This window comes from Gorilla gorilla, chromosome 11 (genome assembly GCF_029281585.2).
Source record: "Gorilla gorilla gorilla isolate KB3781 chromosome 11, NHGRI_mGorGor1-v2.1_pri, whole genome shotgun sequence".
Lineage (NCBI taxonomy): Eukaryota > Metazoa > Chordata > Mammalia > Primates > Hominidae > Gorilla > Gorilla gorilla.
The window spans coordinates 61,664,680-61,690,959 of record NC_073235.2 but is presented as its reverse complement, the minus strand read 5'-3'; the positions used below and the strand labels follow the sequence as shown (position 1 = coordinate 61,690,959).

The window sequence follows — 26,280 nt, the reverse complement described above, 5'->3', positions numbered from 1 at the left end:
CTCCAGCCTGGGCAACAAGAGCAAAACTCCATCTCAAAATAATAATAATAAATAAAAATAAAAATGAAATAATAAAAGTGTTTTAAAAATCCCTTTGAGTAACAGCGTGGACAGAATCAGATTATGCTGAAGAAATATGTGAGGATTTTATTAAGGCCAATGAAACCAGTCCTCAGCAAGAGGAGTAGAGAAGATACACATCTGGAAATACATGCAGTGCCACCAAGGGGCACACCAGACTCTGCTAGCCACAGGATGGGCAGGATCATTTGTAAATTCCCTGGATAATCTTGCCAGCCAGTTACATTCTGTCCTCCCCCAACAACCCCATACCTTCTTGAGATCCATGGGCCTAAAAAATGAAGGATTAAGTGGTGTGAGTTCTCAGCCAGCCCCTAAACTAACCCACTGTGTGATTTTCAGAAAATTCCTCAACCTCTCTGTGCTTTAGGTGCCACCTAAGAAAACAGCAGCATGCCATCCCATTCTATCTAACAGGTACTCTTTTGCTAATAATGGTGGAAGGTATACTTGGAGTACCATGATGAACCCCTTACAAGAGTTTACCTGGAAGGCATGTGCTCAGGGCAGAGGTTTCCTAAAGATGTCATCAATTCACACTTCCTCTGCTTCTGGGAATAACATTTTCCTTTGTCGGCGTAATGCTGTAGGTATTTTTACCACTGAACCCTCCATCACCTTCCCCTAAACTATGGTTCTTAACCTTGATGCATGCTGAAACCACCTGGGAGCTTGAAAGTTTCCAATACCCTGGCCCCACTCTTGGAAATTCTGACTTAACTGGGGCTGGGGCTGTGGTGCCCAGAGCTCCCAGGTGATTTTAGCTGGCAGCCAGGGCTGTAAACACATCAAGTGATAAAGGCACCTGCAGAGTAAGGGCTTGCTGAGTGTCAGGCGCCCTTCCAGCTGTGTGACTTTGGAAAGTATCAACTGCCCTAAACCTCAGTTTTCTCATCTAAAAAAATGAGGATAAAAGTTTCACTTCACTTGGTGGTTGTAAAGATTAAAAATCAATGTGTAAAAAAAAAGTGTACGTATATATATATGTGCATTAAGCATTTAGCACAGCACTCAGCATCTGTACATGTTAAATAAACATTAATCGATGTTATAATCAACCTTTCATGGAGTCTTCAGAAATGACAAGAACTCAGGTCCCTGACCTCTGGAAGGCACAGGAGGGAGCTCTGCCCGCCTGTCCACATCACCCTGCATGCCCAGCCTGGGCTGTTCACCAGCACAGAGCAGCAGGGACACCTCATGCCGAGATGAGGGCAGAGGTAAGTCACCTGCAACCATCACATCCTCAAGGTCGGCAGCTCCTGTTAACAAGCACCAACTGGCACATCCAAAACTTCCCAGGTGCCTACAGCAGAGCCACTGTTTCCAGAGATGAGGCAAAGCACTAACAACAATTCATGTAAACATAATAAATGCCAAGTATGTTCCCAGTAACTTTAACATCTCAGTAAGGTTTCTCATCACTTGAGAGACAGCCTCTTTTGTGTCTCCACTTTATAGGTGAGAACGCCAAGGCTCAGAGGGAGTAAGGCAGAGCTGAGTGCTAAGCACAAAGCTAATGACGGTCACAGAGCAGCCAGGTGGCAGAGCAGCAGTCTTGGCTGAGACGGCACTGTGCTGAAGGAACCTGTTTAAATGATTCATCCTATAGATTTTCCCCCAACGATATGGAAATTTTCCGACCATGATCACAGAAGCCCTCCTTGGACAACACTCGGAAGTGGTGGTATCTCTCAACTTCTGGATTTAACGATAACAGGAAAACAGCAAGGGAGCTGGGGATATGCGAGGCAATACGATCATGAGGACCAGAAGAGGCTTGGCCAGGGTGGCCATAGGGCAGCATCAGCATTCCCACTAAGTACACTGGAAGCTCACACAAGCACAATTGTTTTTAAATGTGTCCTTCCTGACTATGATGTAGGATATGACTGGATCTCCCGGCCAAGGGAAGTTGGGCCAAAGGCCACACCTAGCTCCTGTTCTCCTCTCCTTTCTGTTGTCAGCTGAGAAAAGAACTGCAACCTAAATCCTCCTGAGGCCACAGCTTGCGGCTGGCCACCAGTCCTATGAGATGGTACAACAAAACCACTGGCTGGATGGGACCCCAGTGGGCCAGCGGGGCCCAGGCTGGCCCCATCCTGGCCTGGCCACAGGAGACAACATGCTTAGAGACTGCTGGCATGCCACTGCAACTAAAATCCATCTACCAAGTAATCATCCCAGAGCAAGTCACTTTAATTTACCAAAGTGGCAAACTGCAATTATTGTTCAAAATGACATTCATTCCTGTATGACAACATTTAATACACTCTAAAAAAAGTTCCTTAATTGCATGCATAATTTAAAATTACTGTAATTTGTTCAAGATCCTGTGAAAACCTTTTCCCCCCTTGAAAGATAAAAGAAACAGAAGCATAATGAAAAGACTTAAGATTCTATAACCACATTATAGAAATAATTTGGGAGATGGTGTAGATGTAGGTGACACTGGAGTTTTACAAAACAAAGTAAAAATGATTAACTCTTAAAATCGCACATACGTTAAAGAGCAAAGTTTATAATCTCAGGAGGGCCATGCTCATTACACTATTATGCAGTACCTTTAAATTTACTGTCTTAAAAACTTGTACCCAACAGATGTTTCCCATTTACTTATTTCCATATTAAAATAAATTATATGCCCAGAAATTCATTAACATATGAAAACATATTGCCATTTTTATTCTCATCTTTCTTATGATTATAGAATTTTATTAGTTATGGAGAAGCCGAGAGATACACTCTTAGCTGAAATGAAAGATGAAACAATGTGAGTGATTCGGGGTGAAGACCTGGCTCCCTAAACTGACCCAGGGCTTCCACAGGCAGCCGGGTACATCAGGGCCTGAAGCTGAAAGGCCTGGACACTGTCTCTGTGGCCTTAACAGGCTGCTTGGCCTCTGTGTGCTTCAGATTCCCAGGCTACATGAAATCAGGAAGAAAAATCTACCTTAAAAAGCTGAGTGGAACATCATGACATGAAAGCCACTGACCAAGAAGTGAAGAAGCTCTTGGCTCCACAGAAGGCCATGCTGATACCCTTTCCATAGGCAGAAATACGTATACATGAAACCTCAATGATTGTTTTTCTATACATCACCCATCCATGCTTAATTTCCCATGAACTCTAAAGAGATGGTCCAGATTAGTAACGCAGGACACTTAAAAAATCCATTTTCCCTAGAAATCTCTCTGATCTTTGATTTCTTTTATAAATTGCCTCCTTATCACATCTGCTGTGAAACAGTCACCACATGTGCTCAGAGCAGCCCTGACCACCCACATCTTCCTGCCAAAGAAAAGCTAAACTTCTGGAAGAACGAGTAATACAGCGCCCAAGCCTGTGTGATCAGGGAAGCACATCATTAGAAGCTCCTCTGCGTCCTCTCACCACCACCCAGGGCAGAGGGAAACAGGGCTGTTGGAGGAACGGCCAGCAGTTGGCCAGGGCTGGGTCTCCGGCTCTCTATGCAGAAGGTTGCTCACCTTCACGTTGGGAGTATAGAGATTCCTGAGAGAGGCCAGGGCGGCGGACAGCCCCTCGGTGCTGTAGCCGATCCACAGGGCTTGGAGATGGCTTGAAGAAATTCCCGTCTTCTTACTGAGGCCCTGGAAACAATCAGAGACAGATCTTGGAAACAATCAGAGACAGATCTGCCTGAGCATCTCCTTCCCACCTGCAGGGTCACTCTGAAAGTGGGTCTGCCTCAGAGGGTGCAGATACCTGCAGAAGGCACGGGGTCACACACAAAGAATGCCTGGACATGCGAGCTTTCACTACCTGAAACCAAGGGTCAAGGAACCAGCCTGCCTTCACTAGGTTAACTTTGTGCCTTGGGAGAGAGATGGCAGATGAGAGTTTCTCTTTGAGTTAGAGTCTTGCTGTGTCGCCCAGGCTGGAAGTACAGTGGTGCAATCTCAACTCACTTCAACCTCCACCTCCCATGCTCAAGTGATTCTCATCCCTCAGCCTCTCAAGTACCTGGGATACATATACATGCCACCACTCCCAGCTAATTTTTGTATTTTTAGTAGAGACAAGGTTTTGCCATGTTGGAAGTAAATTAGAGGAAGAATAAATGACAGAATTAGAATATCACCATCTGAGCCCTGCAAGGTGGAGCGTGCCTATAGTCCCAGTTACTTGGGAGGCTGAGGCGGGAGGATGGCTTGAGTCCAGTAAGCTATGATCGCACCACTGCTCTCCAGCCTGGGCAAACACAGTCAGAAAGTCCAGGTGGTACAAAATCACACAGGTCAAGAAACTCAGGTTCTCGAACAAATCAATAATAAGGAAACAAAAAGTAATGAACAAAGTGGAACCTTTAGATAAAAAGAAACCTATCAGAGATTTAAAGGTGGAAAGAAGTAAAACTTAAGCACAGCATTCTGATATACACTTGAGCAATCAACTATAGCAAAATGCAAGGAAATGCCCAGGCTGAGTCAGAACAGCGGTTACTTTTGGAGAGGGGAGGCAGGAGGAGGTTGCATTTGGGCTGAGGTGCATGGAGGGTTTCTTGGATGGCTGACAGAGCTGTCTAAAATCTCCAAAGCAAAACCTCAAAATGACAACAAAGAAACCCTTCCCCAAGTTGGTGTGCATCTCACCTTGAAAATGTGCGCCTTCAGGATGTGGTGGCCAAGCTCCATGGTCTGCTGGCGGTTCAACTTGCCCTCCTGACGCGAGAACATGAATGCCAGGAGCGCGTGCCCGTTCCTAGGGGAAGGAATACAAAGGCTCATAGCAGAAGAGCCCATTCCACCACACCGCAGACCCACCCTCAATTCACCACCCATTGCCTTAGTCACTGATTTATGCCCGTGACAAAGATGTAAACTCTGGGAGGCTAAGGGTCTCATCTGAGTCATAATGCCTAGCAAAGTGCTGAGCACTTGGTGAACACTCAAATGTGTTTCTGGAATGCATGCATGAATAGACACAGAGCGCAGAACCATCCCTGGGCCTAGCCTTCAGGTCCCCTCAGGGTCACCACCACTAGGGGTAGACAAAGGACAAGGTCTCACGTGGGAAGGAGAGAAAAGCCAGGCCGTGCTAGGTGACAGCTCATGATCAAGAAAGCAGAGAATTCTAGGCTTGGATGGCACACAAGTCCTTGTGGTGAGAAGAAGGCTAAGGCATCTAAGTGGGTTTGCTGTGGCTGGCACATGGTGGACATCCAGCCAACAGCACGCATTTCCCTTTTGCGAAGGTACCATCCTGCCTATTTTCCTGCCCATTTCCCTTTTGTGAAAGGGCCATCCTGCCCATTTGCCCTCCATGTCCGTAGGACTCACTCTGTCTTCCTGTGGACCCCATGCCTTTGAGCCAATTAGTTTCTAAATGACACACAGAGTTGCTTATTCCAATAGGAGTGACTTCTATGCAATGTAAATTACTTTCATTTCTATCATCCTGTCAACTTTGAGCTGTTTGGTTGGGGAAAAGCAGGTAGTTGTGGAGGGAGGAAAAGATAAACATTATATATGTTTTAAAACGCATCCTCCTAGTAGTTGCTAATCTAGATGATTAAAAGCATGCATTATTTAAACTGCATTTGTCTTTCCAGGTGCATGCCTACTTCTCAAATAGGTTATAAACCATGTTAGAGATGAGGAAATCAAGGCAGATGGAGGCCAAGGAATCAGTTTTTATACTACAGGGGAGGGCATGACGTTTAAGGCCACATTGCCCACTGAGTCTCGTCCATTGTCTTGTAATGGCCTGAAGTTTTCCCACGAGCACATGCCCTGTCATTCCCTGAACACCTTCCATGTCCCAGATCTTGAGCCTGGGATTCCCCTCCTCCCTTGTTCCCATGGAAACCGCTGTCAGCATCTCTCTAGTGCTCTAGGCCCCCAAGGCCTCCCCAGGTCCTACCCATGGGCTGATCCCAGGATTCATTCTGGCCCAGTTCATGTCAGTTGGGAGCCACTCTCCCAACCACAGGCTAAGTCCTCCTAAGTCTCCCAGTTGGCTGAGCTCTGTGGTCAGGCCAACCGTGTCCATCACAAAGACACACTAACTATCACTTTACAGGGTGATGACCACACACCCCTTGGTGGCCGGGCCTAAGGTTTCCAGTGCTCCCAGCTGAGCACAGGGCATCCCACCTCTCTGAGGAGACAACTCCCCATGCCACTGCTCCCCACCTATACTCCTGCATACCCTGCTCATCGTTCCTCCCTGCCCTCCTGTTCTTGAGACCAAGCAATCCCCTTCTAAGACAATCTGCATTCATGATTCTGTTAATTTCCAAAGCTTCCAGGTATCAAGCTCTTACTCTCTGCCAGATGCAGAAACCTAATTGAATTATCTCATTTACCTGCACAATCCTGTGACTAAGTACTATGACCCCCATATGCTTACATGAAGAAACAGAGGCCTGAACAGGTTAAGCGACTTGTGCAAGACCACATGGCTAGATGACAGAGCAGAGATTTGAACTAAAGTTGGTCAGACAGGAGAGCCTGTGCTCTTAACCTGCGGAGCTTGAGTCCTCCATTCATTCACAGCTACACCTTATCACTGGCACCACGTCTGACGGGGGGATTCTATGGGGGAACAATGCAAGGTGCTTCCATTGAGAAGCTCTAAGCAATGGGAGGGGACACGCAAACGATATGCAAGTCAGTTAACTGGGTGCTGTGAACAGATTCCACGGGAACAAAGAGGAGGCAACCTGCCCCGTCACTCAGGCCCCGGTCCCTCCTCCTTACATTCCCAATTTCTCCTTCTTTATGGATCTTTCTCCACACTATCTCTCAGTGATGTTTCTGACAATGTTCCAATCTCCTGTGTTATTAAAAAACAAACAAACAAACAAAACCACCCGCCCCCTAAGCCCTTCCACCTCCCATCCCAAGACGCTGGCTCCCTCCTCTCTCTCCTCTCAACCCAACAGGCGGAGTCTCCTAAGGATCCAGAACCCTCCTCCCTCACTGAAAATCCAATGGCTTCCTCTTAACCGTCATTTCCCTTCACCTCTTGGCAACACTTACATCCGTAAGGTCCCTCCCTGAAACCCTCCTCCACGCCCTGGAAGCCCAGTGCTATCTTTTCTCTAACGACATGAGCTTCCTCACCGAGTCATGCCAGACACCTCTCCGTCAGTGATGCTAGATCTTCAACTGTCAGCTTCTCCTCCAACCTGCCGACCCGCCCTGGCGCTGGAACCTGTCTGCCTGGGACAGACGGCTATCTTGCAATCTCAACTGCTGAAAACTAAAACCAGCTCTGTCCCTGCAAAGCCTGCCACATACCACCTGCCTTTCTTACCCTTCCCAAGAGCAATGCCACACCTAGTTTCTGGCTCTTCTTCCTCTACTCTGCCCATGAGGCCAAGCCACAACAGCTACCTCATGTCAGCAAGGCCCGTCTCTAACCCCAGTCCCCCCAAGTCCCCACTCCTGACTGGTATAGTAGGCCCTATACACTCTGTGCCCTGCACACTCCTTCTGCCAGCTCTTTCCTCTCCTCTGTTCCATGAAAAAAGGTCAAGTCAAACTAGATTTGCTGTTGCAGAACACGGTCTGCTCATTCTGATGCGACGTCTTCAATAGCTCCTCCTGTCTGCAACAGCCTTGTTCTACCTACTAATACCTATTAACTTCTCGAGTTAACAGAGAACAGAGCTAACAGGGGACTGTTCCAGATGAGACTGCCTGTGCAACCCCAAAAAACTGATGGATCTTAAAAATGGTCATCAGTGGCTTCTAGTGCCTACAGAGACATGACAATGTCATGCGCCTCCTGAGAGAGGTACTCACCACCACCTACTAAGTGTCCTTGTTTAAAAATATAGAATCTGAACAAGCCTCTAAACTTCACTACCAATTTATAGGAAATAGGGGTGAGAGGAACACATGAAAAAACATGAGGACACAAAATTCAGATGATGGGAAACTATACAGGATGAACTACCCAGCTGCCCTTTTTAAACAAATAAATTTTGAGGAAAAAGAAAAAAAGATGAGGAGAGAAACTATAGATTAAGAGAGATAATCGAACACATTTTATGGACTTTTTGGATCCTGATGTGAACATACTAAAAAACAGAAATTTGAGCACGGCTAAATGTTTAAGATTATTAAGAATTTGCATTAATATTTTAGGTGCAGTAATAGCGTGGTTAAGTATAAAAATATCTCTAAGATGAATATTCAGTTATTTAAAGTAAAATGTCATGTTTACAATTTAACATACTTCAACAAAAAAAAGGAAACAGATGTAGCAAATATTGCAAAATGTAAATATGTTTAAGTCTAGGTGATATGAATGAAAACTCTTTTTTTTTTTGAGACAGTTTTGTTCTTGTTGCCCAGGCTGGAGTGCAGTGGCACGATCTCGACTCACTGCAACCTTCGCCTCCTGGGTTCAAGCGATTCTCCTACCTCAGCCTCCCAAGCAGCTGGGATTACAGGTGCTTGCCACCACACCCGCCTAATTTTTCTTTTTTTTGTATTTTTAGTAGAGACCGGGTTCACCATGTTGGCCAGGCTGGTCTCGAACCCCTGACCTCAGGTGATCCACCCATCTCTGCCTCCCAAAGTGCTAGGATTACGCACGTAAGCCACTGCACCCGGCCAGACTCAAACTATTCTTTATCTTCATAATTCTATTTCTGGAATGCTAACCTAGGGCATAATCAAAACTAAGAGAGAAGAAAGGAAAGAAGAGAGGTAGTACATCGTCTTAAGATCTGATTTAATAGCTACCAGCACTCAGTGAGAAGACACTCATTTTTTATAGATAAGGAAGGAAGGCATGGAGAATTAAAATATATTTCATGCAGAGAAAAATATACAAGAATCAATGGAGGATTTGAATCCAGACCTGCAAGGCACCAAGACATGACAGGTTGTTCTGTTTGTAAGTAATTTAGAAACAACTTAAAAATCCAACGAGGGTATAGTGAAGTACATAATAATTTGCCTCCTAGGAGTTTTGCACAACCATGAAAAATGAAAATGACACTTTTCTAAGACTTCTAACAGCTTAGTAAAGTGCCTGTGATGTGTTAAGCAAAAACCCAGACAAGAATTCCAAGAGAAAAAGAAGATTGGTATATCATTTAAAATGTTACAGAAAGAGGCAGAAATAAAAAATGAACTGTCTTTGTCTGAGGGTTGAAATTTTCTGCTTTTATAATTAGGGCAAAAATACGACAACTGGGAGTTGGGGAAGAAATGCTACCATTTTTCGAGGCCCAACCCACCATCACCATGTTTTAAAATCACCTCCCCAGGCCCCTTTACTTACGCTGGGAGCTTCTCCCTCTCGTGAGGTCCGCATGAAGTGTGCCTCCCTCTCGCATATCACTTCCTGCCTCCCCTGCCCTGTGTGGGAAGCCCTGAGAGCAGGGTCCTTGTCCCAAGAATTGGTGTCTGCCACAGTACTTTGCACATAACTGCATATAACAAAAACTGCTGCTGAACTGAATCCAGTAGCTTCCTTCCAACATTGTTCTATATCCTCTCAATTGAATGAAGCTCAAATACTACAGGCGTCTTGGGAAAATGGCAACAACTCGCACCACCCAGGAGTGGGTGCTTCCTTAAATTCTGCACCCTTGGTACCTCTCTTGCCTCCACCTAGTCCAGGTCCTGCCCCAGGGGATGTCCCCATGCCTGCTTTTAAGAACACAGTGGCATTCAGGAGCCCACAGGCACCCACCCTAGCTCTGACCTAGGCTACATAACCTCAATGCCCACCAATACCCAAAATGAAGCGAAGCTTAATGAAGACTACAGTCCAGCCACTTTAGCCTCCAACCCAGTAACAACCTACACTCCTGATGGAGTCTTTCAATTTGTTTTTATGTCTCTACAAACTCAGCTATAGTCAATCTTCCTAGAAAATGACTGGACTTTCCCTAGAAAGTAATCTGACTTGGCTAGAAATGTCACAGCACATGTTTCACCTAGCTATTATGGTCTGGCTAAATAACCTGGATGTTAGTTTAGTGCCCCAAACCAGGTTCAAAAGATAACAACAAACCTTCAGCCAGGGTTACTGAAGAAAATAGTAACAGCCCCAACATGAACAGCAGCCAGGCCTATCAGGTGGATGTTCAGTCAATATTCACAGGGAGGAAAGTGGCTGTGAGGCTCCCAGGGCTCACCAATGCTTGTTCACCTCTTCATTTCTGGATCCCAGCATCTGGTCAAATGCCTAAGGGGTCAGCTGAGCAGCTTGCCAGCCCTGTTACTACAGCAGGGGGCAATTCTGGCTCACAGATAGCAGAAGCCACTCAAGACAGCAGAGACACAGGCCAAAGCCAGGGCCAAGTGGAAGTTGGGGGCTTGCCATATACATATCTGAAAGCATCTGCATCCTCAAACTTTCTGACCTCTCACACTGTTACCAAGCCACACAGCAGACAGGCTTCCTTCCCCATCCCACTGTTATAACAGCGGCCCAGGCAGCAAGGAGAACTGCATCCCAGCCTGGTCCAGTCCACCACACAGAGCTCATCGACAAAGGGTGAAGGGTGTGGAGCGGGGAGGCTAGATTGGATCATGGTGCTCCCTCTGGGCTCACAGATATACCTGATCCCTGGAACAAGTCACTCCATGTTCAAGGGGTGGCAGGGGAGTGGAGGTGCTGAGGACCCATGACAGTCTGCAGACACACAGGGAACACCCTCTAGAGAAGCCCCCTGTTCCCAGGGGCTGATCTCACACATTCCCATGCATGACCCTGCAGAAGCTGGGTGGGGGAGGAGACGAGGCTCCATGAGAGAATGGACAGTAAGGAAGGACCACACAGGCACCACCCAGCTTCTCTTTTATCCACATGTACCATCCATAAGGGAGTCCTAGCAATTAGAAGGCAGCTTCTGTATAGAGAACTCCCCATTGCCCATCCTTCTGCCAAAAAGGAAGAAAAATAATAAAACAAAGCAGTAACACTGAATTAGTCATTCTGGATTGCCCTTCCATTGAGACACGTGCATCACATTTAAATCCTTTCCCCAACTGCACACGAGATTCCCTGCAAAGAGCTGAAAGAAAGCGCCTGCCGTACCTGGGCTCACACAGGAAGGCCGTGTTTTCCCCGTCTGCTCTCCAAACAAGCCACTCCCTGAAGGACGGGTGGCAGAACATGCGGGTTTTGTCTCGCCTCTTAATGAGGAAGCAGGAGAGGGCGTCCATCCTCTGCTGAAAGTCTTCCCATCCCTGCTCCCCCTGGATGTGGCCAGCATTAATAGCCTGAAAGATCTGCTCGTCTGTCATGGGGTGGAGGGATGCGAGGGCCACGTTGAGAATTGGAAGTGCCCTCTCAAAGGCGGACTGGGTCATGAACTTCATGTTGCACTGAAGCAAATAGAGCTCAGAGAGAGACACGGGCACCACCTTGTAGCTGGCACTCTTAATGACCAAGTGGCCCCTCTGGAAGAGGTCCAGGGTGAGCTTGAGGTACAGGTAGGAGCCGAGGCTCCGCAGCACCAGGTGGCTGCTCACTTTTCCAATGAGTGTGGCATCGGCCTTGCCGTTCAGGGAGATGTTGCTGAGGATGTCCTGGCTGCTGTGCACCCTGTGCTGGACGTAGGCGTGCAGGTCACTGTGGATGTCTTTGTTGTCTGGGAAGTCATCTAAGGAAAGCTTGACAAACGGCAGTGCACTTATGATTTCCTGGGGGAGAAAACAAAAACCCACAGTGTCACTCTAAAGAGATTCCTTTTTTATTTTAGCAGCATTTTAAACCAGATTCACTAGTTTTGTTTCAAGGAGGATTTTCATGGATTACAGGGACTCATTGTTTTGTATTAAAACGTGTAATAGGATAAGGTGAAGATAAAAAGCTTATGTGAAAGAAATCCTGATGGGAGATGGAATCAGTAAATGCTATCCTGAGGCCCTCATCCAGGGACCCTGAGCCTAGCGAGCAGAGTAAGAGCCCTGTGCAGACAGCGGCAACGAGGCCAGGGCCAGTAAGGGCAGTGAGACTCTGCAGGTGACCTGATACCCATAATCCTTACACTGTGAAACTGCTTATATAACAAGGACAAACACCAACCAACACTGCACATCTAAGAACACGGCCAGATGCCAAGATAAAAGACATCCTTCTTTATGCATCAAACACTGGGGCTGTGTAACCCAATCAGGAAATCTGAGTCTGCCCCTGGGCTGTGTCTCAACGACAGCGCATCTTAACAAAGCTGCCTACTTTGGTATAGCACGTTATTTTATTAATTGCTTTTTTAAAGTAAACTTTTAAATTGAAGTCTAACATATGAACATATGATTTGTGTACAAATGACAATTGCACAGTGTCACTAATTTTCACTAAGTCAAATATACCTATGTAACCAGCACCCAGAAGCAAAACATCCTCAGCTCCCAGAAGCCTCATGTGCCCTTCCCATCTCTTCCCCATTCCAAAGATTAAGCACATCTGACACCTATGAGCAAAGAAGAGTTTTGCCTTTTTAAAAAGACTTCCCACTATTGTTTCTGAAGTATTTAAATGCGTGTGCTCATTTAATATAACAATGTAGATAAAGAGGGCAGAATACAATTATTCCCATTTTACATGGATGCTATCTGAAGCTCTGAAACTTACACAGCTGGGAAGAAGAACGTAAGATTCCTGGTTCCTATGATCTACTGATGGCCAAATTGTGCTTACTATGTAAAAAGTGACTGAAAAATATACAAACTGAATGTCCAAAAAACACGCATCAAGTTCAACTGAGGTCTAATTTCAGTTTTTATAATGAAAAAATTCCAAATGCTGTTTTTAAATAAATATCATAAAAGGGCAAAAATCAAAACCTAATGTCTAAAAGTCTTCACTGAAAAAGGATACGTATAGAAGGAGTCAATGGTTAAGATACAATTTCAGGGTTTAAGTGAGGAAGAAGATGGAGGAGAAAAAAAAAAATCACCCTACCCCTCGCTGCAAATGTTACCTCATGCTTAAGTTTTGTGAAAAAATAGACCTCTGGGAATAGGCCTTAAAAATCTTTCACCTTCAGCCAGGCACAGTGGCTCACGCCTGTAATCCCAGCACTTTGGGAGGCCAAGGTGGGTGGATCACCTGAGGTCAGGAGTTGGAGACCAGCCTGGCCAACATGGTGAAAATCTGTCTCTACTAAAAATACAAAAATTAGCTGGGCATGGTGGCAGATGCCTGTAATCCCAGCTACTCAGGAGGCCGAGGCAGGAGAATCACTGGAACCGGGGAGGCGGAGGCTGCATTGAGCCAAGATCATGTCACTGCACTCCATCCTGGGCGACAGAGCGTGACTCTATCTCAAAAAAAAAAAAAAAAAAAAAAATCTTTCACCTTCATTTTTCCCTTCAAAAAAACACAAAGCCCCACAGTAAACCCTTGCAAATAACTACCAGCAGGAGTAGCTTTAAACTCTGGCAGGCCTCTTGGCCCCACACACTCCATGACGGTAACCAGGGCTAGATGCCACCATTTGAAAAGTGAACGTGCAATTCGATGCCAACAGGAAACTTACCTGACATCTTGATAAATATACCTGGGGCTAAAAAGGTCAGAGTTTCACCCATGTCCGGCTCTCTGGACTAGTTTTTCAAATTCTTAACATAGTTTCCAATTCAAGCAGCTGAATGGTTTACAACAGTTTTACGTTATTAACATTTATCACTGTAAAACTGGAATATGGGGACTTGGAGAAAGATTTGAGAATTCTTTGTTACCTGAAAATTTGCTCTTACAGTCACAATCAACTTCAACCAGGCAGGAAATTTAGAAATAATTTTGGTAATAAATGAAGAAAGCGTATCTCCATAATCAGGTTTATGAAACTCAGCTTCATTTAAGCCATCTATCAAAATAATGTATTCTTCTTCAGGAATTTTCTGCTCTACAGGATAAAATAATTTTTTCAAATTAAGAAATCATACATTTCTGTAAGACAGCAACACCCAGTGTATTTTAGTGCCCAGTTTAGTGTTAGAAACTGAAAAGGTTTACATATGGCACAAGAAACAGTTTTCACAGAAGCATATTTTCTATTAAATTTATAATGAAAACTGGAGCACAGAGCCAAAAGAAAACCAATTCTCACAAAACAAACATATTGCATGACACACGTTAGCAGAATCTCACTCGTGTATATAACACAGTTAGCTCTTCATAAACCACTGTCATTGGGGTGGGCTACACAAAAATAATGAACACATACAGAGGCCCAATCCGGAAAGGTCACTAGGTCCCCCCATGAGAGCTCCCCAGTGGATTCCAGGGAAGGGAAACTGAACCTCTCGCTGCCCCCAGCCCAGGGCAAACTGCCCTGCCCAAGCCATACAACCAACACAGCGTGAGAGCTCCACGCTACCGACTCCTCCAACAGGGCTCTTCTCTGTGAGCCTGAATCTGGTTTTCTATTTATTAGTGCTGATTTTCTGCCCAGGCAATAGAGAAGAAATGATGACATATCTGTTTTCTATCCCTCTAGCACCTTCCAGCAGAGGTGCCATGTGGGCAAGTAAACAAGCTCAAAAGGTGAGGAGTCCAGGGCAGAGAGGATGGGAAACTGAAGGGCCCATCAGGTCACTGATGTCCATTACCTTGTCGGGGACAAAAAATTAAAATGGAAACCTTTAGAAGTCACTTTAAGGTTTCAATTCAACTGAGCAGAGGCCCTGACAAATATATATGCTGGAAAATTCCTCCAAATAATCCACTTTTTCCCTCAGATACTTAGGAGTGCAAAATACACAACAGTCTTCTGTGGTGCAAGTCACCTAAACAGCCCACACTTACAAGCTGACTACTTGGGAACTGCTCAGTCATCACATTCATTCTTATCAGGGTGCTTCTTTTAACACTATACCATAGGGGTGGTGTAGGAGCGACCTCATGGGGCTGGTTCTGAGAAAGAGGAGTGGATGGGCATGGAGGCTTCGACATCCTCTCCATGCTCCACCTCACTTCTACCCCAGCCTGGCTGACCACCTGCCTTCTGGGGACCACCTGTGTCTGCTGTACCACTACTGAGATGGGGCTGTGGGTAGCTGCTGCGAAGTACCATTTCTCAGGTTTGTGAGTGGCTCCAGCACTCCCCTCTTGAAAGCTGCCACCGGGTCCTGCACACAGGATCGGAGGCTCAGCATGCTCTGTAGTTGGGGCTCCTTTATCAGAAGGTCTCTGTAGGCGGCCAGCTGATGGGACCGGCAGAGCAAAGCCGCGATGCTGTGCACAAACTCGGGCACCAGGCAAGTGTACGTGTTGTCAGCCTGGCAGTAGTGGTAGGCCACCACCTAGGGGGAAGCAGAACCGTCAGCATCACCTCACCCTCTTCACACAGCTCCTTCTGCAATCTCAAACAGGAACACAACTCTGCCCATTCGCTGGTAACAAGATACATAGCATCTATTCCCCAAGACTGGGTCATTTGTTAGCATAATTGTTCCATTTATTCCTTCCTTCACTTATGTGGTTTGCAGACCTTTAACTGCATCCACAAAGCCATCTTGATTAGCATAAAAATCAGCACAAGTTATTTTTTTATTTTTGTATTTAATATAAACAAACAGCATTCATAAAACCTAAAACCTACCCTGGCTTAGAGCAGCTCCAAGCCATCCTAATATTCTCAACATCAAAAAGTGCCATCTTCACTAGGTTTCTGTTCTCAAGAGCAGTGGCACCTCTTTAGGAAACCCTTTTGCTGATCCCAAAAGGCAGATGATAAACCCAGTGGCTGTGAGACCGGGGCTGTAGAGTCACGTCACAGCAGCTCCTTCTCCTGGTCAGGAGGGTCAAGACCTTGGCCCCTTCCCACACCCACACTGCATCAAGGGACACTGTGGAGGAGTTCTACAGGGGCGCTGTCTGAAGAATGAAATCCGAAATCACTAAATCTCTGCCCATCGTGTGGAGAGATAAGTTGGAGTTGAGAGGGAGCTGCCCAGGTACTGAGAGGAAAAGGAATGGTCCCTGTTCCAAGGGACCTGCAGTGTCAGCAGGCTGTTTGTGAGAGGGACCCCACGAAAGGGCCAGACACTGAAGTGTTGGGAATGGGAGGCGTGCTATAGATAGAAGAAAAATCCAATACTTTTCCAAAGGAGGATGATAGGAGAAACACAAGCAGAAGGTAAGGAAGGAAAAGAAGAGCAAAACACTCGTGCCAAGAGCTACGTGTTTTTTGGGAGTATCTGCCTTGCTGCTGTCCCACTGGGTGTGGCAAGCCCCTGCAGGAAGTAGGACAAGAACCACTAGCCACAGTTCATCACTGAGGGCACCAGACACTGAGGTTAGATGCCTTGCCAACCTGACACAGATAGTCAGGGATGTGGGATTAGATCCCAAGTCTGCAGACTCTTTAAAAGGCAAGTGGCAAAAGTAAATGTGCAACAGCTTTTCTCTGGCCAACCTGGAGTTGCCATGAGACTTTTGGTTTAGATTAAATTTATCATCAACAGAGGAAAGCTGGCTGCTCTCCACCTCTCACCTGGACAGAAATTAGCAGGGATACATGTGAGGATCCTGTATGTGCAAACCATCATGAGATGTCCAGTACCACAGTCTCACATGGCATTTGACAAAAACAGCTTGGCAACCCAACAGTGGGTCATGAAATCTATTTATTTATTTTTTTTATTTTTTTGAGATGAAGTCTTGCTCTGTCACCCAGGTTGGAGCGCAGTTGCACAATCTTGGCTCACTGCAGCCTCCGCCTCCTGAGTTCAAGTGATTCTCCCGCCTCAGCCTCCCGAGTAGCTGGGATTACAGGTGCCTGGCACCATGCCTGGCTAATTTTTGTATTTTTAGTAGAGACGAGGTTTCAATATGTTGGCCAGGCTGGTCTCCAACTCCTGCCCACTGGAGTGATCTGTATGCCTCGGCCTCCCAAAGTGCTGGGATTACAAGCATGAGCCGCCAGGCCCGGCCTTGAAATCAATTTAGAGCCACAATTTTTTAAAAAATAAACTTAGGAACACTAGAGTGTATTATAGGATATAAGAATAAACATAGTTCTAAAATGCTTTAGTTATGTGGGTGATTATGTGTGAGTGATCTCTAGTGTAAGATGTATCTCTTATGTGGGTCACAGTCAATGGAGTTTGAAAATCACCATAAGCAGGGATGGCTTTGAAGCCTGCACTACATCACTCATCTCAAATCACCCACTCATGACCAGAGGACTGTTCTGAACTAGTGGTCAGAACCATCAGGGGTGATGGTGCCAAGAGCAGTCATCATCTGGAAAGCAGAAGGGACGGGGATCTGGTGCAGGGCAGGATTCGGTTCAGCTCCCCTCACCAACCTCCCCACAGGGCCTCCTCACAAGGTGTCCCCATGGCTGCTGGCTCCAGCAGCTCTCCAGCTCCACCGACTCACACCACTGCTGCCCAGGGAAACTTAAGTAGCTCACTAGGAGCAAGGGATGTAACTGCTTTAATGCAGGAGTGCGGTTGGTGAGCCAGTGATGGGTGCTAAGCAGAAGAAAAACTTCAGAAAGACCTTGATGATCACAAATTTAAGAAGGGAAAGTTAGCCAAGGAAGGCTCTATTACAACTTCACGAGAAACCTCTGTCAGAAAGCCGAGGAAACCAAAGGCCTCAGACAACAGAGTGCAGGGGAAGAGGTCTGGGTCAAGTCAAAAGCTCCCAATTTCCTGCTCACATACCAAATTAAGAAGAGCACATGCAGATAAGCATGGATTTGTGGCGAGTGCACATGCTACCTTCTGCTGCCTTGAGGAACTCTTTCAATCCATTGTTTAAGATGGATCAGGTCCACTGCCAATGTCTTAAAACAGATACTTACTGTCATTCACACTTTTACTTGGAGAACTTTATCACTATTTCATTAAAAGCTATACTTTATCATTAAGCAGTTGTCTCTGTTTTAAGCTCCCTTTTCCAATCTACTTCTCAGAAACCAAACTAGCAAATCTCTCTATGCGGAAGGCTCCCATAAAACAAGAAAGATTACCTTAGAAGCAAGATATTTCACTGCATCCTCTCTTGGTCTCTGATTTTCAGCACTGATAGACCCAAGAGGTGTTTTAGCTGTGCTGGAAGCACTTGTGGAAGAGCTCGGTGAAAGCAACGGAGTGAAATGAAGATCCTGAGTGGGGTCAGAGGCTGCAAAGAAAGACCCATTTCATTATGTACATCACAGTAGGAGCAGCGTGTGGTATTGAATATATTTCTTGATTCGTGCCAGGGCATATTTTAATAAGCAAGGAGTGAACATGGTCCAAAATTCAGAGGTCCACATGAGAGCACAGGTTCCCATCTGTCTCCCACCCAACTGGTTCCCCTCCCTGGAGAACAGCCATCAGTGTACTGTTTCCCGTTTCCTCTATTAAATTTTTTTTTCTTTTTCTTTTCTTTTCTTTTCTTTTTTTTTTTTAAGGCAGAGTCTCACTCTGTGGCCCAGGCTAGAGTACAGTGGTGCCATCTCGGTTCACTGCAACCTCGACCTCCTGGGTTCAAGTGATTCTCCTGCCTCAGCCTCCCAAGTAGCTGGGATTACAGGCACCCGCCACCACACCCAGCTAATTTTTGTATTTTCAGTAGAGACGGGGTTTTACCATGTTGGTCAGGCTGGTCTCAATCTCCTGACCTTAGGTGATCTGCCCATCTTGGCCTCCCAAAGTGCTGGGATTACAGGCATGAGTGCAGTGGCACAATCCCAGCTCACTGCAGCCTTGATTTACTGGGCTCAAGCGATCCTCCCACCTCAGCCTCCTGAGTAGCTGGGACAAAAGGTGGGCACCACTATGACTAGCTAACTTTATGTAGAGACGAGGTCTCCCTATGTTGCCCAAGCTGGTCTCAAACTCCTGGGCTCAAGTGATCCTCCCACCTCGGCCTTCCAAAGTGTTGGTATTACAGATGTGAGCCACTGCGCCTGACCTGTTAAATTCTTTTGTGTCTTAAAAATCTTGCATGATTCACTTGTTCACCATGTTTTGAGTGGGTTTATTGCATATGAAATAAACAGTAAATAGTCAAACATTTGGCTACTCTATCCTGTCTTTATAATTTTGGAAAATCCAATACAGAAGACGAAGGCTGTGCCAAACAGGGTACAAGAGAACTCCACATTAGAGTCCATCTGAGCTTGTTCTGCCAGGAGCCCAACCCCTTGCTCTTAGAGCCCCAAATTCTCCAGGACACTTGATCAGGCCTCACTGGCCCATCTCTGTCTATATCTAAAGGAAGAGGGGGTTACAGTTCAGGAGGACATCAGGGAACACTGGCCTCGCCCCAGCTTACAGCTGAATACACATCATGATGGAGGGACATATTGAAACAGTTCACTTCACACATGATGGCAAACCTGATATAGTAGCTGCAACAACTTGAGGAAAATTGGTATTTTATGTCTATGTGAACAGCAATTTCCTCCATCTATCTTATGTTAATAAACTAGACAAGTAATTAAACATGCACGTACTTTTAGGTGATGAACCCGGGCTGTTGGAAGCAATCTGCCTCATGCGGCTTCCGTGGCAGCTCAGGGCCACCAACTTGGAAATGATTGCCGTCTTCCCAAATCCCACATTGCCAACCACCACCGCGCCTCTGTTTTCTGCCAGTTCTGTGTTCCTCAAGTTTTCTTCTATCTGGTGAAAGAGCCAATCCCTTCCCACAAACACAGAGTCTGTTGTTATGCTTGGTACTTCAAACAACAAGGGTTTCAACAAAATGTCTTGTGGCTTGTAGGGAGCAAATCGTGCTTCAAAAGAAGAAAAAAAAATTTTAGAAAAATGTCATAATTTTATAAACTAAGAAACTCAAATATCATTGCTTGTGTGTTACATTAAATCCTTAGCTTTACCCCAACTAGGATCTGTCTGTAAGCATTTCCAATCTCGTTCTATTAATACTTCTGTAATACCTCAATTACCATACCCTATTGGACCTATTGGACCAATAGGAAACTAGAGTGTCCTATTGAAATTACTGTCTAGTCTGGTCATGGCTTTGAATTATTCTCAGGACTCAAGGCAGACACACAGAGGATTAGAGAAAGCCATGTGAGGAGCCAAATCATGTCTCATTGGTTTATCTGGAACTGCATTTAAGACGTGTTTCTTCCCTGCTGTATGAATATAACAGAAAAATGTTTTCCCTAGAAATAGGGCTCTGCTCTCATCCAGGTGTGATGACTCTTTGCCTGTACAGTGAGGCTGCTGTGTACCTCACACAACTGTGTTACAGGTAGACAGAGAACATGGCCAATACAGTCCAAGGGGTTTTTTTTTTTTTTTTTTGAGACAGTTTCACTCTTGTTGCCCAGGCTGGAGTGCAATGGCACGATCTCAGCTCACTGCAACCTCCGCCTCTTAGGTTCAAGCAATTCTCCTACCTCAGCCTCCCAAGTAGCTGTGATTACAGGTACCTGCCACCATGCCCAGCTAATTTTTATATTTTTAACAGAGACAAGGTTTCACCACTTTGGCCAGGCTGGTCTCAAACTCCTGACCTCAGGTGATCCACCCGCCTCGGCCTCTCAAAGTGCTGGGATTACAGGCATGAGCCACTGCGCCTGGCCTAGTCCAAGAATTGAAACAAAGCTTATACTGTATTAGTAATAAACACCTAATGAGTGTTAAACTACCCCTCACTTCAAAATAACTTACTGCAGAATTACTTTTTCAATTCCAGAAGCAAGTTAATCACATATTTTAAAGGAAGAAGCCCCAAACCGTTGAGGATGACCTCTTAGCACACCTCACAGATATGCTTTTAGCACAAACACACTTTCCATCATGTTATAAACACAGTTGGCTTCAATGCTGGTTATCACAGACTTTCAAAGTTACTGACTGAGTTAGTCATAACCATTATCGCAGCTGATGCGAGGATAAATACCTTTAACTTCCTGTGCCCTACCTCCGGCCGTATTGTGCCATGGTAATCTAATTGACGTCCGTAGAGGAGCATTTCTCTGCCCGTCTAAATAACTCAGATCTTCCAATTTGGTTGAGCTTGTTGCTGTAATATTAAACTGAAGTTTAGTATCTTCAAAGGTGACTTTAAATTTCATACCTAAGTGACTATAACTTATAAATCACTAAGCAATTCAGTTCAGGCTTTCAACAAAATTTACTTAAACGTCATTTTGATATTGTTTGCCCCAGTTTATTTTTCTGGCAGTATCATTAGTTGAAAAGTGATAAAAACCAAATGCTTCTTTTTCTTAAAGTTATGTTGACTGAGTTGCCAGAATTCTCCATCATTCCTGGAAAGAGACAGAATTCACCATAAAGTGTTTGATGAGGAAATCTGACAATCATGTGGCACACAGCAAAGCTTCAGTACTTAACACCACAAGCAGGTGGCATGCTGCTAGATTCTTCTCTGCAGCTCTGGGGAGCTTTCTGCTGTTTGGAATTCCAAACTTATTAATTAAATGGGCAGATTCTATGTGTACAATTCCACAGCACCGAGAACACTAAAAGTTGGCTCAGTAGTAATAGTATAATCATATTCCTAAGCTTCAAATATATGTGTAGACTTATATACACATTCTATATCATACCGCATTTTTTATTATAAAAATAAGTTATGTTTACCTCTGACCAAGTCAGTAAGACTCATATCACCTAAGTATTTGTTATAAAGCATTAAAGAGCAGGGTGCAGTGGCTCACACCTATAATCATAGGACTTTGGGAGGCTGGGGCGGGTGGATCGCTTGAGGTCAGGAGTTCAAGACCAGCCTGGCCAACATGGTAAAACCCCATTTCTACTAAAATACAAAAAAAATTAGCTGGGCATGGAGGCGGGTCTCTGAAATCCCAGCTACTTGGGAGGCTAAGGCAGGAGAATCACTTAAACCCGGGAGGCAGAGGTTGCAGTGAGCCAGGATCGTGCCACTACACTCCAGCCTGGGTGACAGAGCAAAACTCTGTCTCAAAAAAAAAAATAAAATAAAATAAAATAAAGATCTATTCAAACATTCATATGAGTTACATTACAAAAACAACTACCGCAAAATAATTTTGCTAATTCTCAAGAAATCTTAGAAGCAAGTAGATAGTACACGTTTTTGCCTTTTAAAAACCCCTCCTGTTATTACATTGAGGAAAATCTAAAATTAACCTAATCTGGTTTATGGGTTAAGCCCAACATGAAGTACTGTTGATCTTAGTCAGATTATTATCTTTCAGGACAAGAAAATATACAGTGACTTGAGGGCAAATGAGAGCCTAGAGGGAGACATAGTGCCTGGGTAAAGGCTTCTTAGCACTGGGGACATCTTCAGTGGGACCAAGGTGCAGGGGACAGAAGTCAAGTTGGGCCATCTGTCTTCTGAAAACCCTCTGGCTACCCAACAGGCTCTGACCCAGCATCCAGCTGCCGACCAGTGCCATCCGTCCTACCTGCACCCTTCCTATTTCCCCCCACTAAGATCTCAGTCCTTCTCTTCCTCACTATCCATATCATCCTCTCTTATTCCTTCATTCAACAGCCACCTGGGTGGCTCCAGGCCTGACTGAGTTGGCATATCCCCTCTCGCTGCATCCTCCAAAGGGCAATCCAACACGTGCCCTGCCTACTCATCCTCCCAGCGAGCAAGAAACACCTGAAACCTTGACTTCACGACAGCATGCACCTATGCCTCTGTATCCTCCTGGTGCATATCCACAGTGTATACACATTTAAGTGAATATTCTATGCAGTTTGCCAGCTACCACACAAATCTTTCCCATTAGAAAGACTCAGCTAATTCCTTGTTGGGGATTTTAAATGGATCGAATGTACGGTAATCCAAGGACAGCATCTAGCTTCTCTCTAGGCCCTTCGTAAGTAGGGTGTATAAAATCTCTCGGAGGGCTAACAGGACTACACTGTCTTCCCCAAACCTTCTTACCTCCCTACAGTAACACAGCTTGGAACATTTTCTAGGCTCCTGCCTGAGCACTGAGACCCTTCTCCTCACATGCCTCATGGTGAATGCACCCACCAAGGCACAGGTAGAAGGGGCAGGCAGCCATATTCATAACCCGTAATTCATTTCAGAGCCAGAACAGTCATGAACATCTGACATAATGCTGCAGCCCCAGAGAATAAAAAGATGCTTTAGAGCCTCAAAAGTGTTGTCTATTTCCCTTCCTCCCCTGACTCCTTAGAACTAACAGTTTATAAATTTATAACAACTGAAAGGATTAAAAATATGTGACCATAAAAGACATTCCAAATAAAGGATTGCAAAAATGCCCTAGATTGTATCTAAACAGGTGCAGGAGATGTTAAGATTCCACAGGCCTGTTTTCAGATTCCCAGTCACTAGAGCTTCGGCACCAAAATCTGCAACAGAGCAGCCTCAGCACTTCCACAGCTCTTGGCTGATTCTCAATTTCAAATACGATTAAGCCAAGCTGAAAGCTGCAGCAGGGCCATAAGCCACCACCTGCCAGCTATCTCAGCTTTCTGAGGCATTTTCGAAGCCACCAATAGAGGTGCCAGTGAATAGGGCAGGGAGATTTCAGTGGCTTAGCTATGTGCCCAGGTGCTCCCCACCCTCTGAGCAGGTAACTTGGGCCACTCTGCCCTCTCAGGCATGCCTACAGTAGATTCTCAGTTGTTACCTATGCAAAAGTCAGACTTACATTCAGTATTTACCCATAAACGCTTTCAAAATCCTAGACACCACTCAGGGCCCCAAAAACCCAAAGGTAAAGCAATAATTTCACGCTACAATAAACCCACTGCTAGAATCTCTACAGCGAAATTAATTATATACTTGTGCGCACACACACACACCATATCTAACATCTGGATAAGAAGCACATTTCAAGATGTGGAGGAAAGTCTGTTTTTTGGTGAGGGTGGGCTTGGTGGGGCAAGGCAGAGGGAGACATCTCTAACCTGAACAAAGAGGAACATTTGCTAAAGATGTGGTCTAACCTATGGAAAGTCCATGCCAATAAGTCCAGGGCAATGACCAGTTTTAGGAAAACTGGATAGCAATCATGCTTGTTTCCTGGAAAATTAAACACAGTGTTCTATAATCCACTCAGAAAGTATTTTTGAAAGGAAAAAAATAGTAAAAAATAGAACCCATTACCCAACTTCTTTCTGATTTAAAACATACCTATAAAGGCTTCTAGGTCTGTTTTTAATAAAGGAAAGAGGTGTCCATGTCATGCATTTTGATGTGATATATAGTTGTCCAAACCAATCCCTCTCTAATAAATATCTTTACAAAGAAAATCTGTATAGTGAAATAATCTTTAAACCTAGCCAACTTATTTTTATAATCTTTGTCAAAAAATAAAAATAAAAAAACCTGTCACTGTACTACATGGTTAACAGACAATTCCAGTTCTCTGTAGCAAGCTCAGTAAAGGACCTTAGGAAGAACTTCTGCACCCAATCCCCTAGGGGCCAGCCCCATGAGGAGGCTGTGAACAGAGGTCTGGCATCACCCTTCCTTTACCTGCCAATCCTCATATGCCAAAACACCTTTCCCACCAAAAGGCAATTTGTTTACCTGGATCATAACATGCAAATACTTCTAAGAGATTTCTGTATACGGTCCTTCACATATTATTCTGATTCTTCTAACACTGAGTGTTCTCTGCTGCCCTGTTTGTAGCAGCCTGCCTTCTAATCACTACATAGTGCTGCATAGAGTCTATACAACCTGAATCTTACTCTTCAATGGTACTTGAAAAATCTTGCCATTTCCTCTTAACTGAGAGGTTCAACTTCAGGGGCAGGAAGGGAGGCAATGAAGAATCTACCAGACTCCTAGCTTGTTAACAGATATCATGAAATAGGCCTTTGCTCACATCCTTTCAAAATATGCATTTAGTTTAAAAAACATGTAGTACACAAGAAATGAGCAAACCCATTAGGCCAGGTGGACTTTGCTCAAATCTAGAGGTGAAACCCTCCCATTCCACAGGAGGTCTAGCTCAAGGGCACACGCAGAAGCTAATGAATGCGCACAGCAGAAATCAGAAAGCTCTGCTCTATAATCACGGCAGCCTCCTGGAAAAGCTCAGCTCACACCCACTGTCACTTCACATGGCAGGAGACCCATAAAGAACATCGAGCAGAAAACAACCCCAAATGGGATGCTTTTAACACTGTTAAAATTAACACAGTAATGTTTCCTAATTTTAAAACAGCTTGACTAAATTGAGCACAAGTTCACTATTTTTGTTGAAGTCAATAAAGTGATCAAGTTCTGGGATAATACAAATGACCCATTCATCATAACTAGGTAAATACGGTCTAAAGCGCCTTGGGTGCCACATACTCTGTTAAAGTGGTGGGACAGTGGTGGGAGGACAGGAAAGCTTGTGGAAGGACTATCAGTCAACTCGTATAATGTTCTCTAGTATTTCTCTCCAGCAGACATGCCAAATCCCTCTTCTGGAACAAGGCCATTTCACTTCCTTTGAAAGTGAATTAGAGTTGTGCCTCAGAACTTTTCCATTAGGGCCACTTATTTATCAGCTACTTCAGAGTCCCATTGTAAAAGAACACCCAACAACCACCAGAGTGACCCACCGCATCCTGAAAGCATAGTATAAATCACAGAGAAATTCTCTGACGTAGGAACGGAGAATCTGGGTCCCTGCACTAGTAGAAGAGAAATGTTAAGTGCTACACTGATAACAAAGAATGACTGTAACAAGTTCCTCTTCTAAACTCAGCACAGGGCATGGAGTTTAGAAACCAGAAACCTTAAAAACAGGCCCCACAGCTCAGATGCAGAGAGCTCCTTTCCCCACCCACCTGGAGCTATGGTCATCCTTCACTATGCACTGGAGAGCACTTCCAGGGCCCCCTGAGGATACCGAAATCCTCAGATGCTCAAGTTCCTACTATAAAATGGTGTAATATTTGCACATAACCTACAAACATCCTATATATTTTAAATAATCTCTAGATTACTTATAATACCTAATACAATGTAAATAGTTGTGAGACTGTATTTTTAAATTCTTATTATTTTTTATCGATTTTTTTCCTTGGGTATTTCTGCTCCATGGCTGGATGAATCCATAGATGTAGAACTATAGATACAGGGGACTGACTGTATTCTCCTTGCTTGACACACACCTGGCGACCAGTCTGACTATTGACAGTTGCCAGCCTTTGTGCTTTCTTCTTTGTTCCAGCTACTGCATCTTGGTAAAGCATGTCTATCTCGAATATTTTCATTTCCTTGATTGAGAGCTCCTACTTCCACTGCTTACATTTTAAGCTGTGAGATCCATTTTAACT

General features: G+C 44.9%; 1 protein-coding gene across 13 annotated transcripts in view; it reads right to left on the bottom strand.

Moving 5' to 3' along the window:
- Window positions 1-26,280, bottom strand: part of TANC1 (tetratricopeptide repeat, ankyrin repeat and coiled-coil containing 1) — a 263,670-nt gene that overhangs the window by 42,341 nt on the left and 195,049 nt on the right. For 8 of the 13 annotated variants that reach the window (XM_019022527.3, XM_055379020.2, XM_055379017.1 and 5 more), the window contains 8 exons: window positions 20,906-21,028; window positions 19,485-19,766; window positions 18,012-18,163; window positions 15,099-15,330; window positions 13,765-13,931; window positions 11,114-11,721; window positions 4,696-4,804; window positions 3,571-3,693 (listed from right to left, as the gene is read on the bottom strand). In XM_019022527.3, coding sequence (XP_018878072.3) covers window positions 3,571-3,693; window positions 4,696-4,804; window positions 11,114-11,721; window positions 13,765-13,931; window positions 15,099-15,330; window positions 18,012-18,163; window positions 19,485-19,766; window positions 20,906-21,028 — 1,796 coding nt within the window. The remainder of the gene's footprint in view (window positions 1-3,570; window positions 3,694-4,695; window positions 4,805-11,113; window positions 11,722-13,764; window positions 13,932-15,098; window positions 15,331-18,011; window positions 18,164-19,484; window positions 19,767-20,905; window positions 21,029-26,280) is intronic. The other 5 variants (XM_031008670.2, XM_055379019.2, XM_055379018.1 and 2 more) reach the window with 2 other exon arrangements.